Source organism: Mus musculus, chromosome 5, assembly GCF_000001635.26.
Source record: "Mus musculus strain C57BL/6J chromosome 5, GRCm38.p6 C57BL/6J".
NCBI classification, from domain to species: Eukaryota; Metazoa; Chordata; class Mammalia; order Rodentia; family Muridae; genus Mus; species Mus musculus.
The window spans coordinates 44,791,940-44,809,844 of record NC_000071.6 but is presented as its reverse complement, the minus strand read 5'-3'; the positions used below and the strand labels follow the sequence as shown (position 1 = coordinate 44,809,844).

Below are 17,905 nucleotides of genomic sequence, written 5' to 3'. Positions count from 1 at the left end.
GGGCTGGAGAGATGGCTCAGGGGTTAAGAGCACTCTTCCAGAGGACCTGAGTTCGATTCCCAGCAACCACATGGTAGCCCAAACCATCTGTAATGGGGATCTGATGCCTTTTTCTGGTATATCTGAAGACAGTGACAGTGTACTCACATAGATGAAATAAATAAATGAACCTTTCTAAAAAATGAAATTAATGATGGTCAGAGATATGGTGGTTTACACAAAATACTTGCCACCTACTGTATTCAATGCACTGACAAGTTGGTTACATGACTAGATGGGTGTGTGTGTGTGTGTGTGTGTGTGTGTGTGTGTGTGTGTATAGGGAGTCAGTTTGTAGGAAGACAATCTACAACACTAACTAGCATACCTGTAACCTACTTACCTACCTGAGGACCAGGCCTTGGGTTGTGCATGCTAGCCCTTTAATGCACACCACAATCAACAGAGCTTTTGAGAGACTTCGAAATGTAATTTCATGTAAAGTCCTAGATTTTACATTTGTTTAGCAACAAACAGGCAGACAGTAAATGGTCCAAAAACAATTACATAGTGTGTGCTTGTATGTGGGTAGACATGTCCCACAACAGGCATGTGGAGGGCAGAGAACAGTTCGTGAAGTCGGTTTTCTCTTATCATGTGTGTCCTGGGGATTGAATTCAGGTATTAGCCTTTACCCACTGAGCCATCTCACCTGCCCTGACATATATATATGCCATTATTATTGTAGGCATAGACAACAAGCAGGTTCTCATGAACTACCCCCAGCAGTGCTGCTTTGAGCTGTGAGCCTCTTTGTGCCTGAATTTCAGATTTTTTTCATGGACCTTCTCTATTTTAAGCAAGTACTACACTCTGGCTAGCTTGCTTCTTCAGAAATATGTTCTCACGTGCTGCTGTGTAGCTGCAGGGCTCTTCTGACAACTCCAGAGAGGAGTTCTTCCCCAGCTCTCACCGTGGAAGGTTCTTGCAGTTTCTAGAATTGCTTGTCTGGGAGCAGCATCACTTTAATTCTGCCTCCCTGCTCCTTGTCTGCATCATTAGACTGAGCACCCATCCTAATTCAGTGTGAACTCCTTGTAGCAACACCCACACAGTCCTTATTGATGAAGAAACACATCCATAGGTGAAGGGAGGCAGTTTAATCTCATACTCACTTTCTTCAAAAGAGGACTTGTGGTTTCTGTAGATCTTGGACATAGGAAGGCTTACTCTGCTTTGGGCTAGAAGAGAACACATATGAGCCAGGGCTGGCTTACTCTCTTGGCTATGAAGACTGCCTTATATGTAGGCTATGTCCACACTAGTCAGTGAGACACCAAGCTGAGGTTTTTGTTGAAATCTGCAGAGCAAACATCTCTTTCTGCTGCGAAATCAGGAATCTGTAAGTCTAGCAATGCCTGCAGTTACTGCAAGGACAAAGGCTGCCAAAGAGTAGAAAGGCCAACTCTAGAGCATAATTTGGGCCCTTGGATCCTCCTACACCTGAATCCAAATGCTTCTGAGGTTTCAAATTATATTAGCACATCTCTTCAGTCTTTTTTGTTTGGGACATTTGGAGCAATTCTTTTTTTTTTTTTTTTTTTTTTAGTTAATAAGAGTCTTGAGTAAAGCTGTGTCTTTATTCTCTTGCTATATGCTTTCTTCCCTTATGAATGAGGTGGGTTGTATATCTGATAACCATGTACTTGTACAGGCCCGTTTCCTAGCAGCTCCCAATTGTACGTGGATTCAGACTCACAGTGTGAACTGTCTTGATTGACAGCATGAAATAGGAAGGAGCCAGCCTATCCTGGCTCACCTTTCAGTCTACCCATGATTTACTGTGTAACCCCAGGCAGGTCCCCTAACCTGTCTGTTGTAAGGTTTCCTAATCTTGAAAATAGAAACAGTAACTCTTTTTTTTTTCTTATGGGATTTTTTTCAATGATTCTGTGAGTTAATATTTATAAAGTGCTTAGAAAAGTGTCTGACACTTTATAAGAGCTACTTATCACTATGGACCAGAAACTATTATTCCTGATTTCTGTGTGCAATGGATACTACATCTGTATTTTACAAAGAGAATGAAGGTAACAGACATAACCTGATTAACACAGTGAAGAGGGGACAAAGCTGGACTCAGAATGGCTTTGGCACTGTCCATAAGTCCATAGGTCAGAGGTAAATTACATCAATCTAGTAGCAGTTCTGAGATCTTTTGGGATTTGAAAGGACTCCATGGCAAACAGTGTTTGAGAGAAAAGGATCCTGGAGGGAGATCTTAATTTAGTTGTGTGTGCTTTGTATGTGTTAGTATGCATGTGTGTGTGTGTGTGTGTGTGTGTGTGTATTTGATGTCTGTATAGTCACACACTGACGACAACTTTCCAGAGTCAATCCCCTCCTCTATTTTATATGGATTCCTGGGCTTTAATTGACCCATGTTGACAGCCTTACACACAAATCAACTTCACCCAGCTTTGTGCTCTCTTCATGACTTTAAAAAACTATTTACTTATTATTTTGTGTGTAGATAGGCGTGTGCCACAAGGTTAAGGTATATAGAGTAGAGGGCAATATACGGAAATGGATCCTCTCTTCCACCATCTGAGGTCAAATTTCGAACTAAATAATAACCTCAGTCGCAGCACCAGGCACTCTCACCCACTGATTTGTCTCCCTTGCCCAGGGAAACCTTCAAGGAATCAAATTTGCCTTTTTTGTGTGTGTGCTCAGGATATAACATCACACCCGACTTGAAATAATCATCCATTGAATCTATTTTTCACAAATAAGTGAATAATTAAGTAAGAATTTTTAGACATCCCTGCTACATGATAACCTGGCCTTGGATTCGGAGTGTTATTTGTTAAGACAGCTCCTACATTTCATTCTGGTAAACTTTCAACCATTTAATATACCAAACTATACTGAACACCCCCACATATCAAGCCTCGGGATGAGTTTGTGGAACACTTAGTGACTATAAAGCCAACCTATTGTCAGCCCATGTGGGATCTTCAGTCCATATGACTGTGAATAAGAGCAAGGGCAGATGTTCATACAAAGGGCAGCAAAGTAGATGGGGTGAGATGGAATATGAGTAGGTTATTAAGATAATTTGGCCATGGATGTCCTCTCCAAAGGAGAAACATCTTGAGGTGAGAACAACTTATTACTGTGTGAAAACCAGAAGCCATGAGCAGATACATGGGTTTGGAGTAGAGAGTTCAGTGCACCCCAAACAGGAAGTAGCACAGATGTGTGAGAAGATGATAGACTGAGGGATAGGAAGAGGCAGAACTGATGTGACTAACAAAGAAGGAGAGGGACAGATGTCATGGAGTCAGAGAGAAAGGAGGCCCAGCTAGCTCGTTCTTTAAGTTAGAAAGAAGAGACACATCACAGATATTTAGCCTATTGAAAGTCAACTTTTCGTTCAATAGTCCAGGCTATAGGTTTAGATTTGACTGCCAGATCCTGGGAACTGAACTATTTTCACTGGTGATAGTCTTTCTTACTCATTGCAAATATTTGCTAGATTTCCTTTTAGTCAAGTAGACATTAGAGAACAGTTATGACTACCATAGGAAACATATGCAACTCCTCTTTAGCTTCAGGCCAGCAGAGTTCCAAACTCTTTGACTATGAACCAGCAACTCCCTCCTTAAGTTCCAGATGGACTGTGCATTTCCTTGGCTGCTGAGCAACCAGTGATGCTGCTGTAAAAACAACTTTTAGAATCTAGAGCACCACAGAGCCTTTTAACAGACGTCATCCAGAAGCAATGAGGGAACACTTGAAGCCTCTCTCTCCAGTCCATGTTCTGAGAGAGAGCATTACTTACTTTTCGTGATGAAACACAAGTCAAAAAGATCAACCAAAACAGCCAAAACAACAAATAAAATCATAAACAACCTCCAAAAAAATAAACTTCAAAAAAGGTTGGCTTGTTTGGATTATAAGATAAGCAGTCACATTCTTTTACGGCAGAGAAATCATGGCAGCTGGAATATAAAGTAGATGGACACATTGTGCCTGCAGCCAGGAAGCAGAAAGTGATGAATGCTTTCTGCAGGGCCTTTTCTCCTTCAATTTGGTCCAGGAATTCTCCTTCCAAATTGGGGTAGGCCTTTCAATCCCAACACTTGGGAGGCAGAGGTAGGCGGATTTCTGAGTTTGAGGCCAGCCTGGGCTACAGAGTGAGTTCCAGGACAGCCAGGACTACATAGAGAAACCCTGTCTTAAAACAAAACAAAACAAAACAAAACAAAACAAAACAAAACAAAACACAAACAAACAAACAAACAAACAAACACAAGAGTCATTACCACAGAGAAGGTTTTGGTGTGTGCTGGAGATTGTATCGGTGGAGGAAATCAACATCCTACCACCAGTTTAGTTCTTGAGTCTTGTCTGAGTTCAGTCTACCCTCCTGGTATCTATTAGTCAAGTTGCTTGAGCAAAATGATGGTTAATTTAGTGGTCAGCTTGAGAAGTTGTCTATATCAAGTTGACCTCTGGTATGTCTGAGGGAAGGATTGTCTTAACTGTCCTAATTACTATGGGAACACCCACTCTAAATGTGAGTAACATCCTCTGGTAGCTGGAAGAAGAGAAGCTCCCCATTCCTGTGTCATCTTGTCCTTTACTCTTGCTGAACCATTTATCTACTCACTCCATTGTTGTTGCTTTTGATTCCTTGGCTGATAGAAGAATCAGCTTATTTCACCTTCCAGCGTGGGCTGAAGACTAGCAGCTCTCTAGGAATACTCTAGGCTTGTAGCTCCAGACTGGCAGTGCTGAGGCATGCAGCCTTACAGAAGGCACAACTACCAAGTTCTCCATCTGTTTGGTATGGGGTAGCCATTGTTGGACTACCTGTACCACACCGTGGAAGCTGACTTAGCAAGCCTCCCTTTAGCACTTACTACTTCTGTGGGAGAATACTGATGGACACGGGCTATTCAGCGTGTAAGTAACAATGAGCAGATCTTCTTAAATGGCACGGATGTTACTCTACATTGGCTTCATTTCTTTTTAAAATAACAAACATTGTTTTTTGTAATATACATTTTGAGAGTTTTATGCCTGAGTACTATATTTCCACAGCTGCCCCTCCACTTCCACTCCTTTAGCTCCTTCTTTCATTCATGATCAGTTAGAGATACACCTTTTTACTGTTTCTTCCTCTTTCCAGTTTCTTGTCATATTTGATGTCAGGTATGTTCATTTGCATGGCATCTCTTCATCTTGCTGTGATATTTCTGTCCTTCCGCTTTGTCCCTCTGAAAGATCCTTAAGAAGGAGGTATCTCCATTCTGAATCCGTCCTTGGCTTATGTGGTTGAATGGATTCCTAGTCGTTCTCATTTGTAAATCTGGAGACGCCTTTCAAGCTTTCTGTCCCACCTCTACAGCCATCCATTAACCATCCCAGCCTCTTCTCTGAACTCCGTGTTATCAATTTACCTTCATTTTTGAGATCGGTTTATTCCTGTAGTCTCTTATAAAGTATTAATGATTATGACCATACAGTGACTGCCAGACACTATTGTGATCAACTTATGTTCATTAGCTTTTGCCATCTTTATAAGAAAGATAGGATTGCTATTGGTACCCACTTTACAAACAAAAACACTGAAGCAAAGAGAAATTAGGTTTCATGGCCACATGACAGAATGTAGATGTCACAATTCAAGGCCGTCTGGTAAAGCTCAGATGTTTGTCCTTGAGAACTGAATTTCTGCTTGCTTTTCCACGGTAAAGACTTCAGAGTTGAAGAATAATATTTCCACCATCCCCTGGTCCATATGCTGGCTATATGTTTAGTAACTTAAAAGCAGAGATTATAAGTCTTTCTCTTCCAGCACATCATGGCTGCACCTTGCACTTGCCCACTAGCCAAATGTGTGTTTAACGAAAGGCAGGCTGATAAGATAAGGCTTGGGTACTGGAGGAAGGACAGAGAGGGAGCCCTGAGTAGTGGTTGGGAAAAGTAGCTTTCTGAAGTAAATGAATCTGAGTAGAAGAAACTGGCAAGGATGCCAATGAACTGAGAAAGGGGACCAGCCAAGGTCAAAGATAAGACCTTGACTGGCAAAAAGCCTTGAGAAGTGGAAGAGAGGGGAGATCCAGCTGACTTAAAGTCAGGGTGGGGCCAATAGCTGCCAGATGCTGGTTTTCCAAGGGAAGATAAAGATGAGAACTGGGATTGGTGAAATCCTTTCTGTTTGAAGTCACAAGGAGGTATTTTAGTGGAAGATGAAGCAAGCATTCTGTGCAACAAGTGTACAGAAATTTGTTTTAACTTAGGTTCTGAGCTGAAGCAGCAGGGTGGTTGCTTAGGGTACCTAGAGTATCTGGGGGAGAATGTTTAGAACGTTGTCAATGTTCAAAATGCAAAATAATAAGTAAATAAGCATGGCTCAGTTGTCGGGGCCATAGAAGTGTCCCCAGGCTTTCTCCTTGCTCATGCTTTGACAGTATACCGACCCACCATGTTGAATTTTCCTATTTGTATCGAAGGGCTGATGAGCACTTGATTTCCTTTCCTTGTGGGCCAGAGGGGGAAGACTGAAAGCTGATCTCTGGAGCAGCAGGGAAAGAAGGCAGGACAGATGCAAGCAGAAAGCTGATGCTGCAAAGTGGGCATTCAGCAGGGGATGGAGACTGTTGACAATGAGGCTGCTGGGAAAGGCTAGACCAGGCTTCTAGAGAAAAATCTAGAATGAGAAGGGGGGACTGCAGAGTATGAGAATGTACAAGATGAAAAATAAAATTCAGGCCAAGAGCCTCCTTGCCGCTCTACGTCTGTCCCCATTTCAATAGTCCATACTCCTTAAGTACCTCAATGGCCACTGGGTGCTCTCAGACTGAGGAGATGCTGAAGATCAGCTTGACAAAGGGTATGCGAACCTTGTCTCTAATACTTCCTCACTGCATGTCCTTGTAGAGTCTCCTGCAGCCTCAATTTCTATATCTGTAATATGGGGATAGTAATTAAATCAGCCCCGTAGATCTATTGTGAAAATAACTGACAATACTTGTACTCTGAGTTCAGTCTTCAACAGAGAATCTGGCTGTAGTAAGCCCTAACCACAGGCAGCAAGTACTACTTTCCATGTGGAAGTTCTCAAAGGAAAGTACATAGAAAGTGCACAGCTGACCCAAAGGGGGAATTATTCTTTTATCTCTCATTTTAACTTTTCCCCATCACAGCATGCACTACAACTTGAATGATGTTTCCAGCGTTGACCAGCTCTTCTCTGAGGTGTCTTCCTTACAGTCACTAAATAGAGTAGCCTTTCTATTGTGTCAGCTTTGACCTGCCTGTCCTCTAAAACTCCTAAGCTAAAAACAGGTACCCAGTAACCATATATCCCAATAACCATAACTTCGCTTGGGAACATAGGTGAGAGGGTCCTTATAAACTCCACACTATCATTGTCCCCACAGCAGGAGTGATATGTGAGGTAGGTCTTGGAGACATCTCTACCCAGTGTGGAAGACAGCTAAATTAAGTAATGATGAATTTAAAAAGGTTAGTTTATGGGGCAGTGAGTTGGCAAAGGTACTGGCCTCAGAAACCTTGAGCTACAGTCTTTTGCTCTCTAGATTCCATGTAAATGTGGAAGGAGAGAATCAACTCCACAAAGTTGTCCTCAGATTTCCATATGCACCTCCTTCCAACATATAGGAACAGTAAATAAAACTTAAATGGTTAATGCAAAAGACAATAATTTAGCTGAGTAGAATGATGAATGGGTATTCATAGGTAAAGAAGGGACAAAAACATTAATGTGTGACACATGAAGGAAAGATTATTTCCTTGCAAAGGAAAGATAAAAGATTGCAAATAGATGAATGACGAATGAATGAATGAATGAATGAATGAATGATCAAGAAACCAAGATCTTCTTAAGCCTCAAGTGCCCTTGTAGCATTAATGTAGAGAACTCAGACATTTTTCTATGGGTAATGTGTTTTTTTGCTAAAAGCAAAAGCATAGAATATGGTCAGTTTCTGTTTTCTATGCTGAACATTCTGATTGGAGAAAGGATAATTGCAAGCAATAAGATGACTGTAAATCTGTGAGCAGAAAGCCAGTTTGGAGCCTCTTGAAAGTACAAAGATGCAATTTCATGGAAGAGGAGCAAGCCTTGAAAAGTTGCATGCGAAAGTTTTAGGGACAAACAGCAAATATTTGCAGAAGTAACTTGGAGTGCTTTGCAAGAACAACCCAGGGTAAAGCTTGCCTAAATCGGAGCACAGCTCTCCCTTTGTGGGGTTTGACCATTCCTGGGCTGCACACAGCTGCCTGGGCACTCCTTTGACTCTAGCACTGCCATGAAGAGGTAAATACAAACTCAGGCAGGCATTGAGCTCAGAAATGTCTTTACTTGGGGAGTTTGTGCACAAGGAATTGTTGGCTTTTGCAATGGCCGCCATACTGAAACATAAATCACAAGGAATTTGTTTGAAATCTCGTCTTTAGGAGGTTGTGTGTTTTGACAAACCTTGCAGCAAATTTGGCCCAGCTTTTAGATTTGTAATGAAACCTGAAACCCAGCATGCTGGCCTGCCTTAGGGTCCCCAGACACATGTTCTCAGCAGCCTAGAAGTAATAGCTCCTCTAATCCCATCCTGGCAAGTGACATGACTGTGTTAGGCTGCACCGCTGGAAGTTTGGGGTGGATGTTTCTTGCAGGTGGGAGACAAGAGTGATCAAGACAGCAATTTGGGGACAATTTTACTCCTGAATGTAAACCACAGATCTAACAGCACCTATTATTCCTCTGTTGGCTAGTGACTCTAAAATACCCCAAGCCATGACTGGGGCAGAAAGTTAATTAATCTGCTTATTAAAAAGAAGAAATGTCTCATTTGCATGCATTTGCATCCAGGTCTTACATTCCATCTTGTTTTTCTGTGGTCCCTTCCCCCTTCCCCCTTAAAGCCGCTGACTTAGCTAGGTGTGAACTCCTGCACTGAATTTTCTGGGGCTTGGCTTTGTTTAAGTGTCCTGTATATGAGTAAGTGTGGGGCCAATTGGATCTTTCCTAGATTCCCTAATTCTTTGTGGCAACTCTGCCCCCCTCCCCAGGGCTATTTGGGGTTTCTTCTAGTTGTCATGCACCACAATTAAGATTTATAGACTTGGCCACTCTGGGAAGGAAGCAAAGACCTTGTCCCCATCAGAGTTGGGCTTGTTACTTGGGGGGGCAATAAATTCAATTATCTGCAATTTCTTACTCAACTGAATTTTCCATGGACATTTCTATGGGATGCTTTTTCCTTTGCGTTTCATATCTTCCTGAGCAGTCTGCTTTTTGGATCCTTTTCTTGTCTTAGAAATACCTCTTAGAAATAAAAGCCCATTGCCTCTTGGATGGATTTTTAGATGGTTCCACATTCAGGTCTGGGTGATACTGTTTTTACCTGAGACTGTACAGGTAATCTAAATGTAGGCCCCCTAAAACCATCGTCAAAAGCAGGACAACCCCCTTTTGGGAGGTTAGGAAGGGGGCTGGGAATAGGAGTAGTTTGGAAGTCAGGGGGGAGGGGAATGCTAAGATACAGCTCAGCTTCCTATCCGAAGTACAGCAGGTACAGCCAAAACTCTGTTGGGAGATGAGAGCCCGGAGGAATCTTCCAGAGGGAGTGAATCACCAACCCCAAATCAGAGGGACCAGAGTGCCAGTGTTGTTGTGTTTGGGAGTCATCCCATTTCTGATACATTACAACAGTGTGGCTGTCAGGGGCGAGAGGCTTAGGCAGTGGGTGAACCCACCTCTCTGCTAACAAGCTTAGCAATGGGGGGGGGGGGGGGACTAAAACTCAGCCTTAGACTTCTTGTCAGACTAGGAGGAGAATTATATTTTTGAACTAGTCTACAGTGTGGACAGGAAATGACCCCTTCACCAACTGCTTCTTTAAAAACAAGCAGTTGGAGCCTCTAGCTATCCAGCTCTCTCTCTCTCTCTCTCTCTCTCTCTCTCTCTCTCTCTCTCTCTCTCTCTCTCTCTCTCAACTCACTCTCCCCCTTCTCCCTCCCTCCTTCTTCCCTCCCTTCCTCCCTCCCAACCTCCAACCTCCGCTCTCTCCCTCTCAGAGCTCCAGTGCTCCCTCCCCTCCCGCGCTCCCTCCCTCCCTCTCCCTCCTCGTTCCCTCTCCTCTCTCGCTATAGAGGGCTCCCACAGCACTTCCCAGCCAGTGTGCTCAGCCTGCCTGCCTGCCTGCCTCTGTGTGTGTCTGTGTGTGTGTGAGCGTGTGTGCGTGCGTCTACTTTGTACTGTGAAGAACACAGCCCATGTGCTCTGCATGGACGTTCCTGATACTCTATTAAGCTTGATTTTCGACAAGCAGGCAAGATGTCCAGCACACCACATGACCCCTTCTATTCTTCTCCTTTCGGCCCATTTTATAGGAGACATACACCATACATGGTACAGCCAGAGTACCGAATCTATGAGATGAACAAGAGACTGCAGTCTCGTACAGAGGTAAGTTCTTCAACCTTGGCGTGTGTTTGTGGATTTTTTAAAAAAAAACTGTGCATGGGCTTTTCCTGGGGTTCTTAGCTGAATTCTGTGGGAAGTGTCCCACCAGCTACTATCACGTAGGTGGATATAAGCACAGCTGGGTGAACCCTCGAGTTTGAATGCTGGGTTTCCAGCGACAGTAACTCTTGGAGCTGGGGACAGTTTCTGCCGGAATCTTAGTATCTGGAAAGAGACAAGCCACTTGGTTCACATGCCGAGTCTCTAGAAATTCAGGTTTCCCAGAACTCTGATGTTTACAGGCTTAGAGATGGTCGTGTTTGTTGAGATATAGACTGCAAGAGATTTTGTGGATGTTTGCGTCTGTGTTGTGTGTGTAATATCATGTATACATATATTCATATATTTACAAGTTCCAGAGGAAGTCTGGTTTGACCTGAACTTACTTTTTCAAAGTGACTAAAATTGAGGTAAAAGGGACAAGAGAGCAGCCTTGTGTACTTTTCAGAACTCCCTGGAGGTGGGCTCAGGGAAGACACACACGTTTGCCTGTGTTAAATTCAGAGACAGGTTGACTGAGGAAGTGGGGTCCTCTTGTCTCTCTGGTGGTTGTGCCTCCCAAGGCTCTACCTTGGGACAGGAGTTAGCTCCCCATTCAAGCCAGAAGCAGTTGAGTGCATTTGGGATCTCCAGAGAGAGGGAGGCTGAGCCTCTCAGGCAGTGAGCCAGTCCAGGGACTTCTTCAGAACTTTCTAAATGCAAAACTCCAGACTCCTCTTTCACAATTTAAATATTTAATTTTTCTCTGGGCTGCCCGAGTGGCAAAGCACTCTGCTGCCGGGTGCTCATCTGCCTGTAAGGTGGGACTTGGTGTTGAAGTGTTTATTGTAGGTGTGTCTAAGTCTCTTGAAGAAATAGAAGTCTCTGGGAATTGAGTTTTCGCTGCATAGTACAAATGCTCATAGGAGTCATGCCACAGGGGTGTTGGGGGAATAGCGTTGGTAGGTAGTTAGATTGAAGATTGGCTTTTAACTCTGAGAAAGGATTTGATTAAGTTTGCATGATAAAATAAAACACACTTGCTTTGAATTGTCTGCTGAGCCATAGAGAATTCCTGATGTTTAATGTATTGAATAGGGCTAACAAGATGATGTGACCTGTTTTCTGATTGGCTAACTGCTGGACAAGATCTTGTGGGGTTTTGTTTTTGTTTTTGTGTGTTAGTGTGTGTGTTTTAAAGCCTGGCTCTCTTTATCACTGCTATTTTCTTTATATGTTAATGCACCATGGATGTTAAATATAATTGCTGGCACGTCGCCTCTTTCTAGAAGCCAGAAGCTCCTGTAGAGTGTAAACTCTGGTGTTTAGAGTGCTGAGTTCTTGGCAGTAAATAGGATTGTGTGTGTGTGTGTGTGTGTGTTTGTGTGTGTGCATATGCCTGTGGTGTGTGTTGCTTTATATGTGTGTTCTAGCTTGTATCTTCTATTACAATCTTTGTAAGAGTGTGTTGGAATGAATCTTCAGTCCCTGTCTAAGCTATCAGTGGCAGAGGCTGCTTTCAGAACTGGGAAGACTGGGAAGGTTTTAGAGTTGAGGCACCCAGTAATAGTAATAAAATGTTGAACAGAAAAAGGAACCGTCAGAAGGAATCAATAAAATGTTAAAAATTATACAATTAAAAAATCTCTTTGCTAAGTATAATTATTTCTCAATAATAATAATAATAATAATAATAATAATAATAATAATAATAATAGAGACCATAGACTGCAATAGATTAATTCTTGAACACAGGATTGAAAGACAACTTGTATCCTGCTTGCTTGGTAGAAAGTTGTTGAGGTTTTGTGGATGGTGTCTTCCCATCCTCCTGCTGGTTGAAGCAGGGTAGCTATTCTTGGGTTCTGGGTGCCTCTCAACCCTTCCACAACCCTGGGCAGCTAGCTTTGAGCTGGGAGACTTCCCATCCATCCTGGTCTCCATACAAATCCCTAAGATGGAATAGATTACCCACTGGTTCGTGTTTGAGATGTTTGGAAAGTGACCCATTAGGAGTATGCTTTTCCAAAATGACACATTAATCTTTCTTGAGAGCTAAACCCAAGAACTTCTAACTTTTAGAAGATTGCAGGCTAGCTCTGACTGCAGGATTTCACTCTGACCATAGCTGAAGAACCAGGAGAGGCAAGCTTGCTTTGACAAATCTTTGAGTTTTTAATTCGTCCTGACATCAAAGTACTGTGAGCTATTTTTCAGTGTGTTCTGGAACAACCTCCACACATGTACCCTCTTATTAAGTCTTTCAAAAGTAATTATATACATAATTATATCGACACCTTTGTCTCAACACAAGAAATATATTTTCATAACATGTGAAAAAAGGACAGTAATCATTAATTGCTCCTACTGTATGTATAGATTCACATTAAATATTTAAATTTGATAGTAATGTGTACTTAGAGGAGAAACAATAACTTTGCACAAAAAAGTTACAGGTAGCTTTACAAGTGGTGCCTTTAAAAAAATAATAATGCAACCTGAGTAGAAGCTGGTTACAGTCACCATATACTGCAAAACTGACATCTGTTCACATATAACATTGAATAGATTGTCGAGCCATCACCTTTACTACTTAGTCAATCCCTACAATCATAAGCATTCTCTCACAGTGTCTTTTTCTTCTCCCTCTTCTGTGCACCATATACTATTATTTTATCACCTCCTGATTCTCTCTCTCTCTCTCTCTCTCTCTCTCTCTCTCTGTCTGTCTGTCTGTCTGTCTTAACTTTGCATTCTCTTTGGAACACTTACTCAGCTAAGAAGAAATTAGAAGTAATTCTAAAGACCTCTCTCTTTAAAAAACAAAAGGTAATAAACTAGTGCAGAGCTATGACGTCCCTCACTGCCCTTGTATGATTGACCCCTAGGATATTCACACATGGTCATTTCTTTCGGTTAAATCAGTGTCCTTTAGATACTGGGTTGTGTCGGCTTAAGGAGCACTGGGTTGGGAGTTAATGCTATTCCTAGCTGGGTCCTGTCACTAAGTAGTGAGTGTGGAGTCTGGATCTCCTCACCTGCCAATCACCCACCATATCCCTTGAATTTGAAAACTCAACATGGTTTGCCTTAATATGAGAAAGTATTCCATGGGTTGTATTTAGTTCAAACTTACACATGGTAGTGAAAGAATCAGCCATTTCTGTCGAAAACTGGAAAACCTGCGTCCTGGCGTGCTTGGCCCAGCTGGCGCCAGGATAGCAAACCATTCCTGGACTAAGTAGATTTTCAATTAACATTTAAACCTAGGTTTCCTGGAGTGGAAAGGGGGTGGCAGAGGTAGAGAGGACTCCAGAACCCCTTGCTATTGAAATCCCAATAGCAGCTCTGCATCTGTGAGGGGGCCTGGTACCCCCCATGGAGCTAAAGTTGCTATGGGGCTTCTGCCTCTGAAAACTCTCACCTCACTGCGCCCACATTTATTTTATTATCATGAGGCCTATCAGCTCTCTGATCTTTGTGGGAAAACAAGAGTTTAAGAGCTAGTGACCTAACCTCGTTGGAAAGGAATATGAGCCCACTTAAAAGTAAAAAACTAATATTCAAATCTATTTTAAACGTGGATGACCGTTCTAGGAAGTAAAATCTCTTCACAACATTAACACCTTAGTAGATTTCGGTAAATGTGTGAAATCCCCACCCCCACCCCACCCCCACCCCACCCCCACCCTACACCCACCAGCTCTCACTTTAAAATAAAACTAAGAGAAACTTTGAGATGTGTCACAGTTGGGCAGTAGAGAAAAATGTTACATTTTCCATTTAGCATGCTACCATAAATTGACACCCCCCCCCCATGTCTTCCAAAATCCATTTATTTGAATGGTTACACTGTGCAAATTTCTTTTGAGAGAACACGGCTACACAGTTTCAACTCTGCAGTTATATAGTTTAATTTAACATGGCACAAAGATTCCAATCAGATTGGACATAAAAATATCTTCTAAAGACTTCAGGATTTGGTCTGTAAAAAGCCACAACAAAACAAAACCAGCCGATTTTTGTTTGTTTGTTTGTTTGTTTGTTTTTAAAAATCCTGAGGTGTGCACTGTGAAAGAAAAATATGTGTGCTGTCTGAGTGTCCTGATGAATATGAATTTGAGAGTGACTAATGTTGGATTATTGTAGAACTTAAGCCAGTTCATCAAACTGACTTACACAATTCTTTGTTAGATAAACTGTAGATAAGTTCTCAGGGTCATATTTTTTAAAGCCAATGACCAAGAATGCTTCCATTTCAAAGAAGATGTTTTGAACTAACCCCCCCTTTGTTACTGCACTAATTTTAATAAAATTACATAAAACAGCAGTAACCTGCCGTGTCCTTACGTTTTGAATTTTTCTTCTTTTATCAACAGTATGTGAATGAGAAAACTGTGACTACTATAGAAAGCAGTTCACAGGAGGGTTTTAGTCTAATTATAGTCTTCAGTTTTATACCATAAAATAGGAAGGTTTCAAAATGTTTGAAGACCTTAAAATTCAAATCGACTTTTTTTCCCCTTCCTCAGCTTAACTCTAAACCGCCCTAGGGATGGGCGAGAGAGGGTGTGTGTGCCTTGCCCTCTTTTTCTCTGTCTGCCCGGGTTCCAGCTTGGAGCATAGTGTTTATTCACGGAGAAGCTCGGAACCCTTCATGGTTCCCATGGACCACAGACCCGAGTCGGTTAGCTACTTTGGATATGTAGAAAAGAAGGAAACGTTTTGTAATACTTAGGTGTTCTCTCCCCCTAGGAATTCAGAAGGAAAACTTGCCAGTACCCTGAGCTACATTATATGAAAGAGTTTTCAATGTTCAGTTAAAAAGTGGACTCTCTATGGCTTTCTGAAGGGGGTTGGGGAAGAGTGAGGAAGGGGCAGGTATTAGCAAGAGCAGCTATTTTGAAAATGTTAAATAAAACCAACAGTGAAGCTTTTAAAATGGGAACTTCCAAACTCCTTGTTTTTCAAGCTGCCTTCATGGCTTCAGAAAACAAAGTACAGGGCTTGGGAACACAGTTCTCTTCTCCTGAGGTTCCCCCACCCCACCCCATTTTCTTACTATGGGAACTGTTTTTAATTAAAAATTGCTGCAAACTAACTACTCGTAGGAAGCCAAGAAGAAGAAGAAAAAGAAAAAGAAGAAGAAAAATATCTTTCAACTCCCAAGCATCACAGATTCTTATCAGGTGAAATCAACACACGTGACGAAGTAGGATTTAAGTATGATGCAGATTTTTGAGCATTTAATGTTTTGTTTGTGTTTCCGAAAGAAATCGATTTAAATTGTGTGGAGAGTGCTGCCCTGAGTCTCCTCTCATTGCAACCATTAACTTATTTTTTTTTTTTTCACAAGGAGAGCCGAGCACCTCTTTAGGGGAGTAAGCAAACAAAATATAAAACAAACAGCTGTAAACATCCCCTTTGTAAGTGGTGAAGGGGCTGCACTCACAAACTTTTAAATGTAAATTGAGCTGGTAGGCTTCAAAATACTAAGTGATCAAAGTACCATCTTTTCAAAATATCAAAATGCACAGTGTTTAGGAAATGTTTAACTGCTCTCCAAGCTATGTCTCCCTACTATATTGTGGCTATGACACAGGTTTTTTACTTGTTTGTTTTGTTTTGTATTGTTTCATTTATTTGAGTCTACAGTTATTATTTTTTTGATGTAGATTCTGCCAGCATCCATCAAAACACAAGCAAGTCTCAAGACTTAAAATTCAGTTATTCCTTCAAGAGTTCCCATCCTAGCTGGGTGTGGTGGCGCATGCCTTTAATCCCAGCACTTGGGAGGCAGAGGCAGGTGCATTTCTGAGTTCGAGGCCAGCCTGGTCTACAGAGTGAGTTCCAGGACAGCCAGGGCTACACAGAGAAATCCTATCTCGGAAAAAAAAAAAAAAAAAGAGTTCCCATCCTTCAGGAAGTGATGATATCAGGCTTGGCCAACAGAGATGATTGAGGCCTTTTCTGTCCTGTAGAAGTTTGTGATTGGGTGATGGAAGGAGACTTAGAGACTTACCATCATGGTGGGGCGCCGTGATGGATTTGTGGCAGTGTATTGTGGGTGTCTTCTACTAGGGAAGGCCATCCTGAAAGGCAGCTGGAATGATCATTACTATCATTTGTGGTGTGTTTACAATGTTCAGGATAGTCCTTGGTGGGGCAGGCACGTGCTACCTGCTGTATTTATGCTGAGAGGTAAACTGGGATAGAGATATTTAGATCATCTGTCTTAGGTGACCCATGTTGCTGTCACTCAGCTTCAGAGACCTTTCCTCTCTGATGTAGCACCTCTAGAAACAGAGTCTACCAGCGGGAGTCTTGTTTTATCTCTACAAACATTTTTATTGTTATTGTTTTATCCCAGGGCACATAGACATCCCAAGGGAGCTCAAAGAGTAGCTCCTGGATATGATATACATGACTGATCTAAATTGGTATAGAGCAGGACTCTTCTGGGTTTTGTTTTGTTTTATTTTGTTTTGTTTTGTTTTGTTTTGTTTTGTTTTGTTTTGTTTTGTTTTGTTGAGACAGATTTTTCTCTGTGCAGCCTTGGCTGTCCTGGAACTTGCTTTGTAGACCAGGTTGACCTTGAACTTGTAGAAGTCCTCCTGCCTCTTCCTCTCCTTCCGAGTGCTGCAATTAAAGATGATACTCACCATGGACAGGCAGAACAGGATTCTAAGAAACCATCTGAAAGACCAGGATGGAGACTAATACATCTGGGTTATTGGGAAAGACCCTGAATCATGTGTCCTATAGAAAAATACTTGATGAATTCATTTTACCAGAAAGGTCTCTGAAACTGTAGACTCATGTGCATGGCCACCTGATAGTTTCATTTAAGTACATATTCGTAGTTTACTTAACATATATTTACTTTTTTCCCAGTGGTTAACTGTTAATGCTGATGTTTGGATTGTCTTTTCGTGTTTGTTCATTGTGTTTTAGGAACACAGTGTGTCTTAATGTATAGCTCTGGGTAGCCTGATACTCATTATGCAGCCCAGCCTGGTCTGACATTGAACTTGGATCAGTTTTCCTGTTTCAGCTTCCTTGGTGCTGGGATTATAGGCATGACCACCAGGCCTGACTCTGGGTTAATTTAAACAGTAGCAGAATGACTAAAGACAGGATTGCAGCTCTGACAGGTTCTCAGTTGGCAGGAGGAGTCAATATAAGTATTAGGAGATTAAATTGGAATTTAAATTTAGATAGCATGGGCTTCCTTCGCAGATAATCAATTGGGAACAAGAGAGGAGTAGGAGGGGACAGGACTCCCATGTATGAGTTTCTCCTTGCCCCATTCAATCCATTCCCAAAATGCAGCCAGTGTGTTTACAGCTAATCTCTGTAGTTCTTTGTGGGAGAAGCAGTTTCTTT

General features: G+C 42.0%; 1 protein-coding gene across 14 annotated transcripts in view; it reads left to right on the top strand.

Moving 5' to 3' along the window:
* The first annotated feature begins 10,085 nt into the window (after window positions 1-10,085).
* The window catches only part of Ldb2 (LIM domain binding 2), a 363,805-nt gene continuing 355,985 nt past the window's right edge, over window positions 10,086-17,905 (top strand). For 6 of the 14 annotated variants that reach the window (XM_006503755.4, XM_006503756.4, XM_006503754.4 and 3 more), the window contains exon 1: window positions 10,086-10,483. In XM_006503755.4, the coding sequence (XP_006503818.1) occupies window positions 10,352-10,483 (132 nt within the window). In that variant the 5' untranslated portion in view covers window positions 10,086-10,351. The remainder of the gene's footprint in view (window positions 10,484-17,905) is intronic. The other 8 variants (NM_001359070.1, NM_001347349.1, NM_001077398.2 and 5 more) reach the window with 2 other exon arrangements.